General features: G+C 50.3%; 1 protein-coding gene across 2 annotated transcripts in view; it reads left to right on the top strand.

The window, feature by feature from the left end:
- Positions 1-10,651, top strand: part of LOC112239562 (tumor protein p53-inducible protein 11) — a 63,828-nt gene extending 53,177 nt beyond the window's left edge. For both annotated transcript variants that reach the window (XM_042314955.1, XM_042314956.1), the window contains 2 exons: positions 535-636; positions 10,421-10,651. In XM_042314955.1, coding sequence (XP_042170889.1) covers positions 535-636; positions 10,421-10,578 — 260 coding nt within the window. In that variant the 3' untranslated portion in view covers positions 10,579-10,651. The remainder of the gene's footprint in view (positions 1-534; positions 637-10,420) is intronic.
- Positions 10,652-12,174: the final 1,523 nt, after the last annotated feature.

Genomic DNA, 12,174 nt, shown 5'->3' with positions numbered 1-12,174 from the left:
GCTCTGGTTGAAAGTAGTGCGCACTAATAGGGAATAGGGTGCCTTTTGGAACACAGACACAGTTCCTCTACTGTCTGTTCAGTAACGGCCTTGGTTGGAGCGGAGCCACAGATGTACTATATAGTTCTAAATATAGTATTATACTGTATCTATCCAAGGCTCTGTGTGGGCTGGGGTCATCAGAAGGGCTCACTACTTCCTGATGGACAGGATGTCCTCCCTACTCTAGTACAGTGTTAAAATCCAGCCACTTCCAGGAAGGAAGGAATTAGTAGCTGAGAGATCTGGTTGTCTGGATCCGTTCTGATGTGAACCGATGTGGACCTGACCTCGGAAACCCAGACTTCTCACAGTACTTTCAGTAGTGGAGTGATCGAGACAACAGGGTTTTAGAAGGCTGGCTACACTAGACAACTGTAGTCCTCACCCTAATGCTAAACATCTCTCTCTCTGTCTCCTCTCTCTCTCTGTCTCCTCTCTCTCTCTCTCTCTGTCTCTCTCTCGCTCTCTCTTTTTTCTCCCCCCCCCCACCAGGTGTCTCATTGATCATGTGGAAAGGTCTGTACACATCAGAGAAGGCCATTATCCAGTGGACCCTGCTGACCGAGGCCTGCCTCTTGTCTGTCCAGTTCCTGGGTGAGGGATCCGTTGTTCTGTCCTAATATCCATTTACTAACAACACTAACGACTGTGCAGTAAGGATGTACTGGGCTTCACCTATTGGTTTATGATTGGAACATGTTATCGGAGTTGTTCTTTACAAACGATCTGTAGGTTACAGGATTGTCTATGATCAGTAACAGGATTGTCTATGATCAGTAATAGTAGTGTCTATGATCAGTAACAGTAGTGTGTATTTAGGGAGGGACTGAGTCCAGACGAGTCCATGTTATCTCCTCCCGTCTCCTCTAATACTTCAATAAGAGACATTCACACATCAGTGGAAAATCAATCTCTGTTCAGTCCTGCAGTGTCGACTGAAGGGAAGTCTGGGGCCGTATATGTACTGTATCAAAGTAGGACTGCTGATCTGGGACCAGTTTAACCTTTTAGAGTGTAACGAATAACATTACATGGACGAGGGGACCAGGAGCCGTATGTACTGTATCAAAGTAGGACTGCTGATCTAGGATCAGTTTAACCTTTTAGAGTGTTATGAGTAAGATCACAGAGACAACGAGGGATCTGATTCTAGATCAGTACTCCCGCTCTGAGATGCTTGATATATATGAGCCCTGAAGTGAACTGCCAGGATGAGGGTGTTGCCACGAGAAAAGGTCAACCAGTGAAGAACAAACACCATTGTAAATGCAACCCTTATTTACGTTTGTTTATTCATTTTCTCCTTTTGTACTTTAACTATTTGCACATCGTGACAACACTTGTATATAGACATTATAATATGACATTTTGAAATTATTTTGGAACTTTTGTGAGTGTAATGTTTATTGTTCATTTTTTTGATTGTTTTGTTTATCTATTTCACTTGCTTTGGCGATGTAAACACATGTTTCCCCTGACAGTAAAGCCCCTTGAATTGAATTGACTGAGAGTGAAGCTCCATCTAGTGGTCCAGATGATCACATACACAGCCTTCAGAGGGTATTCAGACCCCTTTGACTTTTTCTACATTTTGCCACGTTAAAGCCTTATTCTAAAATGGAGTCATTAAAAAAAAATCCTTACCAATCTAAACACAATGGGGCGGCAGGGTAGCCTAGTGGTTAGAGTGGAGTGTAGGGGCGGCAGGGTAGCCTAGTGGTTAGAGTGGAGTGTAGGGGCGGCAGGGTAGCCTAGTGGTTAGAGTGGAGTGTAGGGGCGGCAGGGTAGCCTAGTGGTTAGAGTGGAGTGTAGGGGCGGCAGGGTAGCCTAGTGGTTAGAGTGGAGTGTAGGGGCGGCAGGGTAGCCTAGTGGTTAGAGTGGAGTGTAGGGGCGGCAGGGTAGCCTAGTGGTTAGAGTGGAGTGTAGGGGCGGCAGGGTAGCCTAGTGGTTAGAGTGGAGTGTAGGGGCGGCAGGGTAGCCTAGTGGTTAGAGTGGAGTGTAGGGGCGGCAGGGTAGCCTAGTGGTTAGAGTGGAGTGTAGGGGCGGCAGGGTAGCCTAGTGGTTAGAGTGGAGTGTAGGGGCGGCAGGGTAGCCTAGTGGTTAGAGTGGAGTGTAGGGGCGGCAGGGTAGCCTAGTGGTTAGAGTGGAGTGTAGGGGCGGCAGGGTAGCCTAGTGGTTAGAGTGGAGTGTAGGGGCGGCAGGGTAGCCTAGTGGTTAGAGTGGAGTGTAGGGGCGGCAGGGTAGCCTAGTGGTTAGAGTGGAGTGTAGGGGCGGCAGGGTAGCCTAGTGGTTAGAGTGGAGTGTAGGGGCGGCAGGGTAGCCTAGTGGTTAGAGTGGAGTGTAGGGGCGGCAGGGTAGCCTAGTGGTTAGAGTGGAGTGTAGGGGCGGCAGGGTAGCCTAGTGGTTAGAGTGGAGTGTAGGGGCGGCAGGGTAGCCTAGTGGTTAGAGTGGAGTGTAGGGGCGGCAGGGTAGCCTAGTGGTTAGAGTGGAGTGTAGGGGCGGCAGGGTAGCCTAGTGGTTAGAGTGGAGTGTAGGGGCGGCAGGGTAGCCTAGTGGTTAGAGTGGAGTGTAGGGCGGCAGGGTAGCCTAGTGGTTAGAGTGGAGTGGGGGCGGCAGGGTAGCCTAGTGGTTAGAGTGGAGTGTAGGGGCGGCAGGGTAGCCTAGTGGTTAGAGTGGAGTGTAGGGGCGGCAGGGTAGCCTAGTGGTTAGAGTGGAGTGTAGGGGCGGCAGGGTAGCCTAGTGGTTAGAGTGGAGTGTAGGGGCGGCAGGGTAGCCTAGTGGTTAGAGTGGAGTGTAGGGGCGGCAGGGTAGCCTAGTGGTTAGAGTGGAGTGTAGGGGCGGCAGGGTAGCCTAGTGGTTAGAGTGGAGTGTAGGGGCGGCAGGGTAGCCTAGTGGTTAGAGTGGAGTGTAGGGGCGGCAGGGTAGCCTAGTGGTTAGAGTGGAGTGTAGGGGCGGCAGGGTAGCCTAGTGGTTAGAGTGGAGTGTAGGGGCGGCAGGGTAGCCTAGTGGTTAGAGTGGAGTGTAGGGGCGGCAGGGTAGCCTAGTGGTTAGAGTGGAGTGTAGGGGCGGCAGGTAGCCTAGTGGTTAGAGTGGAGTGTAGGGGCGGCAGGGTAGCCTAGTGGTTAGAGTGGAGTGTAGGGGCGGCAGGGTAGCCTAGTGGTTAGAGTGGAGTGTAGGGGCGGCAGGGTAGCCTAGTGGTTAGAGTGGAGTGTAGGGGCGGCAGGGTAGCCTAGTGGTTAGAGTGGAGTGTAGGGGCGGCAGGGTAGCCTAGTGGTTGGAGTGGAGGGGCGGCAGGGTAGCCTAGTGGTTGGAGTGTAGGGGCGGCAGGGTAGCCTAGTGGTTGGAGTGGAGGGGTGGCAGGGTAGCCTAGTGGTTGGAGTGTAGGGGCGGCAGGGTAGCCTAGTGGTTGGTGGAGTGTAGGGGCGGCAGGGTAGCCTAGTGGTTAGAGTGGAGTGTAGGGGCGGCAGGGTAGCCTAGTGGTTAGAGTGGAGTGTAGGGGCGGCAGGGTAGCCTAGTGGTTAGAGTGGAGTGTAGGGGTGGCAGGGTAGCCTAGTGGTTAGAGTGGAGTGTATGGGTGGCAGGGTAGCCTAGTGGTTAGAGTGGAGTGTAGGGGTGGCAGGGTAGCCTAGTGGTTAGAGTGGAGTGTAGGGGCGGCAGGGTAGCCTAGTGGTTAGAGTGGAGTGTAGGGGTGGCAGGGTAGCCTAGTGGTTAGAGTGGAGTGTAGGGGCGGCAGGGTAGCCTAGTGGTTAGAGTGGAGTGTAGGGGTGGCAGGGTAGCCTAGTGGTTGGTGGAGTGTAGGGGCGGCAGGGTAGCCTAGTGGTTGGTGGAGTGTAGGGGCGGCAGGGTAGCCTAGTGGTTGGAGTGGAGGGGGGCGGCAGGGTAGCCTAGTGGTTGGTGGAGTGTAGGGGCGGCAGGGTAGCCTAGTGGTTGGAGTGTAGGGGCGGCAGGGTAGCCTAGTGGTTGGAGTGTAGGGGCGGCAGGGTAGCCTAGTGGTTGGTGGAGTGTAGGGGCGGCAGGGTAGCCTAGTGGTTGGAGTGTAGGGGCGGCAGGGTAGCCTAGTGGTTAGAGTGGAGTGTAGGGGCGGCAGGGTAGCCTAGTGGTTAGAGTGGAGTGTAGGGGCGGCAGGGTAGCCTAGTGGTTAGAGTGGAGTGTAGGGGCGGCAGGGTAGCCTAGTGGTTAGAGTGGAGTGTAGGGGCGGCAGGGTAGCCTAGTGGTTAGAGTGGAGGGGGGTAGCGGGTTAGGGTAGCCTAGTGGTTAGAGTGGAGTGTAGGGGCGGCAGGGTAGCCTAGTGGTTAGAGTGGAGTGTAGGGGCGGCAGGGTAGCCTAGTGGTTAGAGTGGAGTGTAGGGGCGGCAGGGTAGCCTAGTGGTTGGAGTGGAGTGTAGGGGCGGCAGGGTAGCCTAGTGGTTAGAGTGGAGTGTAGGGGCGGCAGGGTAGCCTAGTGGTTAGAGTGGAGTGTAGGGGCGGCAGGGTAGCCTAGTGGTTAGAGTGGAGTGTAGGGGCGGCAGGGTAGCCTAGTGGTTAGAGTGGAGTGTAGGGGCGGCAGGGTAGCCTAGTGGTTAGAGTGGAGTGTAGGGGCGGCAGGGTAGCCTAGTGGTTAGAGTGGAGTGTAGGGGCGGCAGGGTAGCCTAGTGGTTAGAGTGGAGTGTAGGGGCGGCAGGGTAGCCTAGTGGTTAGAGTGGAGTGTAGGGGCGGCAGGGTAGCCTAGTGGTTGGTGGAGTGTAGGGGCGGCAGGGTAGCCTAGTGGTTAGAGTGGAGTGTAGGGGTGGCAGGGTAGCCTAGTGGTTAGAGTGGAGTGTAGGGGCGGCAGGGTAGCCTAGTGGTTGGAGTGGAGTGTAGGGGCGGCAGGGTAGCCTAGTGGTTAGAGTGGAGTGTAGGGGCGGCAGGGTAGCCTAGTGGTTAGAGTGGAGTGTAGGGGTGGCAGGGTAGCCTAGTGGTTAGAGTGGAGTGTAGGGGCGGCAGGGTAGCCTAGTGGTTGGTGGAGTGTAGGGGCGGCAGGGTAGCCTAGTGGTTGGTGGAGTGTAGGGGCGGCAGGGTAGCCTAGTGGTTGGTGGAGTGTAGGGGTGGCAGGGTAGCCTAGTGGTTAGAGTGGAGTGTAGGGGCGGCAGGGTAGCCTAGTGGTTGGAGTGGAGGGGCGGCAGGGTAGCCTAGTGGTTGGAGTGTAGGGGCGGCAGGGTAGCCTAGTGGTTGGAGTGTAGGGGTGGCAGGGTAGCCTAGTGGTTGGAGTGTAGGGGCGGCAGGGTAGCCTAGTGGTTGGAGTGTAGGGGCGGCAGGGTAGCCTAGTGGTTAGAGTGGAGTGTAGGGGCGGCAGGGTAGCCTAGTGGTTAGAGTGGAGTGTAGGGGTGGCAGGGTAGCCTAGTGGTTAGAGTGGAGTGTAGGGGTGGCAGGGTAGCCTAGTGGTTAGAGTGGAGTGTAGGGGTGGCAGGGTAGCCTAGTGGTTGAGTGGAGTGTAGGGGTGGCAGGGTAGCCTAGTGGTTGGAGTGGAGTGTAGGGGCGGCAGGGTAGCCTAGTGGTTGGAGTGTAGGGGTGGCAGGGTAGCCTAGTGGTTGGAGTGTAGGGGCGGCAGGGTAGGGTAGCCTAGTGGTTGGAGTGTAGGGGCGGCAGGGTGGAGTGGTTGGAGGGGGGCGGCAGGGTAGCCTAGTGGTTGGAGTGGAGGGGCGGCAGGGTAGCCTAGTGGTTGGAGTGTAGGGGCGGCAGGGTAGCCTAGTGGTTGGAGTGTAGGGGCGGCAGGGTAGCCTAGTGGTTGGAGTGTAGGGGCGGCAGGGTAGCCTAGTGGTTGGAGTGTAGGGGCGGCAGGGTAGCCTAGTGGTTGGAGTGTAGGGGGGCAGGGTAGCCTAGTGGTTGGAGTGTAGGGGCGGCAGGGTAGCCTAGTGGTTGGAGTGGAGGGGCGGCAGGGTAGCCTAGTGGTTGGAGTGTAGGGGCGGCAGGGTAGCCTAGTGGTTGGAGTGTAGGGGCGGCAGGGTAGCCTAGTGGTTGGAGTGTAGGGGCGGCAGGGTAGCCTAGTGGTTGGAGTGGAGGGGGGCAGGGTAGCCTAGTGGTTGGAGTGGAGGGGCGGCAGGGTAGCCTAGTGGTTGGAGTGGAGGGGTGGCAGGGTAGCCTAGTGGTTGGAGTGGAGGGGCGGCAGGGTAGCCTAGTGGTTGGAGTGGAGGGGTGGCAGGGTAGCCTAGTGGTTGGAGTGGAGGGGCGGCAGGGTAGCCTAGTGGTTGGAGTGGAGGGGCGGCAGGGTAGCCTAGTGGTTGGAGTGTAGGGGTGGCAGGGTAGCCTTGTGGTTGGAGTGTAGGGGCGGCAGGGTAGCCTAGTGGTTGGAGTGGAGGGGCGGCAGGGTAGCCTAGTGGTTGGAGTGGAGGGGTGGCAGGGTAGCCTAGTGGTTGGAGTGGAGGGGCGGCAGGGTAGCCTAGTGGTTAGAGTGGAGGGGCGGCAGGGTAGCCTAGTGGTTGGAGTGGAGGGGCTGCAGGGTAGCCTAGTGGTTGGAGTGGAGGGGTGGCAGGGTAGCCTAGTGGTTGGAGTGGAGGGGCGGCAGGGTAGCCTAGTGGTTGGAGTGGAGGGGTGGCAGGGTAGCCTAGTGGTTAGAGTGTAGGGGTGGCAGGGTAGCCTAGTGGTTAGAGTGTAGGGGGGCGGCAGGGTGTTGGACTAGTAACCAGCAGGTAGCCTAGTGGTTAGAGTGTTGGACTAGTAACCAGCAGGTAGCCTAGTGGTTAGAGTGTTGGACTAGTAACCAGAAGGTTGCAAGTTCAAATCCCCGAGCTGACAAGGTACAAATCTGTCGTTCTGCCCCTGAACAGGCAGTTAACCCACTGTTCCTAGGCCGTCATTGAAAATAAGAATTTGTTCTTAACTGACTTGCTGAACTTAACTGAAGTTAAATAAAGGTAAAATAAAAAACAATACCCCATAATGACAAAGCGTAAACAGGTTTTTAGAACATTTTTGCAAATTTTATAACAAATTAAACTGAAATACCTTATCTACATTAGTATTCAGACTCTTTGCTATGAAACTCGAAATTGAGCTCAGGTTCATCTTGTTTCCGTTGATCATCCTTGAGATGTTTCTACAACTTGATTGGAGTCCAACTGTGGTAAATTCAATTGATTGGATATGATTTGGAAAGGCACACACCTGTATATAATGTCCCACAGTTGACAGTGCATGTCAGAGCAATAACCAAGCCATGAGGTCAAAGGAATTGTCCGTAGAGCTCAGAGATAAGAATTGTGTCGAGGCACAGATCTGGGGAAGGGTACCAAAACATTTCTGTAGCATTTAAGGTCCCCAAGAACACAGCTGGCCTCCATCATTCTTAAATGGAAGAAGTTTGGAACCACCAAGACTCTTCCTAGAACTGGCCGCCCTGACAAACTGAGCAATCAGTGAAGGGCCTTGGTCAGGGAGGTGACCAAGAACCTGATGGTCACTCTGACAGAGCTCCAGAGTTCCTCTGTGCAGATGGGAGAACCTTCCAGAAGACAACTATCTCTGCAGCGCTCCACCAATCAGGCCAATATGATAGAGTGGCCAGACGGAATCCACTCCTCAGTAAAAGGCACACGACAGCCCGCTTGGAGTTTGCCAAAAGGCACCTAAAGATTCTGACTATGAGAAACAAGATTCTCTGGTCTGATGAAACCAAGATTGAACTTTTTGGCCTGAATGCCAAGCGTCATGTCTGGAGGAAACCTGGCACCATCCTATGGTGAAGCATGGTGGTGGCAGCATCATACTGTGGGGATGATTTTCAGCGGCAGGGACTGGAAGACTAGACAGGATTGAGGCAAGGATGAACGGTGCAAAGTACAGAGAGATCCTTGATGAAAGCCTGCTCCAGAGCACTCAGGACCTCAGACTAGGGCGAAGCTTCACCTTCCAACAGGACAACGACCCTAAACACACAGCCAAAACAACGCAGGAGCGGCTTCGGGACAAGTCTCTGAATGTCCTTGAGTGGCCCAGCCAGAGCCTGGACTTGAACCCGGTCGAACATCTCTGGAGAGACCTGAAAATAGCTGTGCAGTGACGCTCCCCATCCAACCTGACAAAGCATAAGAGGATCTGCAGAGATGAATGGGAGAAACTTCCCAAATACAGGTGTGCCAAGCTTGTAGCATCATACCCAAGAAGACTCAAGGCTGTAATCACTGCCAAAGGTGCTTCAACAAAGTACAGAGTAAAAGGTCTGAATACTTATGTAAATGTAATATGTCCGTTTAAAATATATATATATATATATATATATATATATATATATACCTGTGTTTGCTTGGTCATTATGGGGTATTGTGATGTCATTATGGGGTATTGTGATGTCATTATGGGGTATTGTGATGTCATTATGGGGTATTGTGATGTCATTATGGGGTACTGTGATGTCATTATGGGGTATTGTGATGTCATTATGGGGTATTGTGATGTCATTATGGGGTACTGTGATGTCATTATGGGGTATTGTGATGTCATTATGGGGTATTGTGATGTCATTATGGGGTATTGTGATGTCATTATGGGGTATTGTGTGTAGATTGATGAGAGGAGGGGGGGGGCGATATAATCCATTTTAGAATAAGGCTTTAACCCACCAACGTGTAAAAAGTCAAGCGGTCTGAATACTTTCTGTTGGCTCTGTATCAGTATAGCACATTACATTTGTATAGGCTGTATCCCAGATGTCCCCTATATATCCCCTCTGTATCAGTATAACACATTACATTTGTATAGGCTGTATCCCAGATGTCCCCTATATATCCCCTCTGTATCAGTATAACACATTACATTTGTATAGGCTGTATCCCAGATGTCCCCTATATATCCCCTCTGTATCAGTATAACACATTACATTTGTATAGGCTGTATCCCAGATGTCCCCTATATATCCCCTCTGTATCAGTATAACACATTACATTTGTATAGGCTGTATCCCAGATGTCCCCTATATATCCCCTCTGTATCAGTATAACACATTACATTTGTATAGGCTGTATCCCAGATGTCCCCTATATATCCCCTCTGTATCAGTATAACACATTACATTTGTATAGGCTGTATCCCAGATGTCCCCGTGTCCCCTATATATCAGATGTCACCGTGTCCCCTATATATCAGATGTCACCGTGTCCCCTATATATCCCCTCTGTCCCCTCAGTATAACACATTACATTTGTATAGGCTGTATCCCAGATGTCCCCTATATATCCCCTCTGTATCAGTATAACACATTACATTTGTATAGGCATCCCAGATGTCCCCTATATATCCCCCCTCTGTATCAGTATAACACATTACATTTGTATAGGCTGTATCCCAGATGTCCCCTATATATCCCCTCTGTATCAGTATAACACATTACATTTGTATAGGCTGTATCCCAGATGTCCCCTATATGTCCCCTCTGTATCAGTATAGCACATTACATTTGTATAGGCTGCATCCCAGATGTCACTGTGTCCCCTATATATCAGATGTCCCCATGTCCCCTATATATCAGATGTCACCGTGTCCCCTATATATCAGATGTCACCGTGTCCCCCATATATCCCCTCTGTATCAGTATAACACATTACATTTGTATAGGCTGTATCCCAGATGTCCCCTATATATCCCCTCTGTATCAGTATAACACATTACATTTGTATAGGCTGTATCCCAGATGTCCCCTATATATCAGTATAACACATTACATTTGTATAGGCTGTATCCCAGATGTCCCCCCCTATATATATCCCCTCTGTATCAGTATAACACATTACATTTGTATAGGCTGTATCCCAGATGTCCCGTGTCCCCTATATATCAGATGTCCCCCCCTATATATCCCCTGTCTGTATCAGTATGATGTACATTTGTATCAGATGTCTGTATCCCAGATGTCCCCCCCTATATATCCCACCGTCTGTATCAGTATAACAGATTACATTTGTATAGATGCTGTATCCCAGATGTCCCCCCCTATATATCCCCTCTGTATCAGTATAACACATTACATTTGTATAGGCTGTATCCCAGATGTCCCCTATATATCCCCTCTGTATCAGTATAACACATTACATTTGTATAGGCTGTATCCCAGATGTCCCCTATATATCCCCTCTGTATCAGTATAACACATTACATTTGTATAGGCTGTATCCCAGATGTCACTGTGTCCCCTATATATCCACCATAATTTGCAAATAAATAAATAAAAAATTCTACAATGTGATTTTCTGGATTTTCTTTCTCATTTTGTCTGTCATAGTTGAAGTGTACCTATGATGAAAATTACAGGCCTCTCTCATCTTTTTAAGTGGGAGAACTTGCACAATTGGTGGCTGACTAAATACTTTTTTGCCCCACTGTACTTAATTAACCCTAGTTGTAAAAGGTGTGTCCTCTCTCTCTCGTTGCAGTGACCAGCATCACCCTGGTGGAGCTGGGTCTGATGTCAAACTCTGCCATCCTCCTCCTCCTCAGTGAAGTCCTCTTCCTCATCATCACACTCCTCTACTACTACCACCTGGGTCGCAGGACCAAGAAGACCCAGAACCATACACATAGTGCTGATTAGACCCAGAACCATACACATAGCTCTGATTAGACCCAGAACCATACACATAGTTCTGATTAGACCCAGAACCATACACATAGTTCTGATTAGACCCAGAACCATACACATAGCTCTGATTACACCCAGAACCATAGATATAGCAGCTCTGATTAGACCCAGAACCATAGATCTAGTTCTGACTCGACCCAGAACCATAGATACAGCAGTTCTGATGCGACCCAGAACCATAGATCTAGTTCTGATTCGACCCAGAACCATAGATATAGCAGCTCTGATTAGACCCAGAACCATAGATATAGCAGCTCTGATTAGACACAGAACCACAGATATAGCAGCTCTGATTAGACACAGAACCATAGATATAGCAGCTCTGATTAGACCCAGAACCATAGATATAGCAGCTCTGATTAGACCCAGAACCATAGATATAGCAGCTCTGATTAGACCCAGAACCATAGATATAGCAGCTCTGATTAGACACAGAACCATAGATCTAGCAACTCTGATTAAACCCAGAACCATAAATATAGCAGCTCGGATTAGACCCAGAACCATAGATCTAGTTCTGATTAGACCCAGAACCATAGATATAGCAGCTCTGATTAGACCCAGAACCATAGATATAGTTCTGATTAGACCCAGAACCATAGATCTAGCAGCTCTGATTAGACCCAGAACCATAGATATAGCAGCTCTGATTAGACCCAGAACCATAGATATAGCTCTGATTAGACCCAGAACCATAGATATAGCAGCTCTGATTAGACCCAGAACCATAGATCTAGCTCTGATTAGACCCAGAACCATAGATTTAGCAGCTCTGATTAGACCCAGAACCATAGATTTAGCAGCTCTGATTAGACCCAGAACCATAGATATAGCAGCTCTGATTAGACCCAGAACCATAGATATAGCAACTCTGATTAGACACAGAACCACAGATATAGCAGCTCTGATTAGACCCAGAACCATAGATATAGCAGCTCTGATTAGACACAGAACCATAGATCTAGCAACTCTGATTAAACCCAGAACCATAGATATAGCAGCTCTGATTAGACCCAGAACCATAGATATAGCTCTGATTAGACCCAGAACCATAGATATAGCAGCTCTGATTAGACCCAGAACCATAGATATAGTTCTGATTAGACCCAGAACCATAGATCTAGCAGCTCTGATTAGACCCAGAACCATAGATCTAGCAGCTCTGATTAGACCCAGAACCATAGATCTAGCTCTGATTAGACTCAGAACCATAGATCTAGCTCTGATTAGACTCAGAACCATAGATCTAGCTCTGATTAGACCCAGAACCATAGATCTAGCAGCTCTGATTAGACCCAGAACCATAGATATAGCAGCTCTGATTAGACCCAGAACCATAGATATAGTTCTGATTAGACCCAGAACCATAGATATAGCAGCTCTGATTAGACCCAGAACCATAGATCTAGTTCTGATTAGACCCAGAACCATAGATATAGCTCTGATTAGACCCAGAACCATAGATCACATAGCTCTGATTAGACCCAGAAACATAGATATAGTTCTGATTAGACCCAGAACCATAGATATAGCAGCTCTGATTAGACC

This window comes from Oncorhynchus tshawytscha, unplaced genomic scaffold, assembly GCF_018296145.1.
Source record: "Oncorhynchus tshawytscha isolate Ot180627B unplaced genomic scaffold, Otsh_v2.0 Un_contig_2039_pilon_pilon, whole genome shotgun sequence".
Taxonomy (NCBI): domain Eukaryota; kingdom Metazoa; phylum Chordata; class Actinopteri; order Salmoniformes; family Salmonidae; genus Oncorhynchus; species Oncorhynchus tshawytscha.
This window is presented reverse-complemented; position numbering and strand designations above follow the sequence as displayed.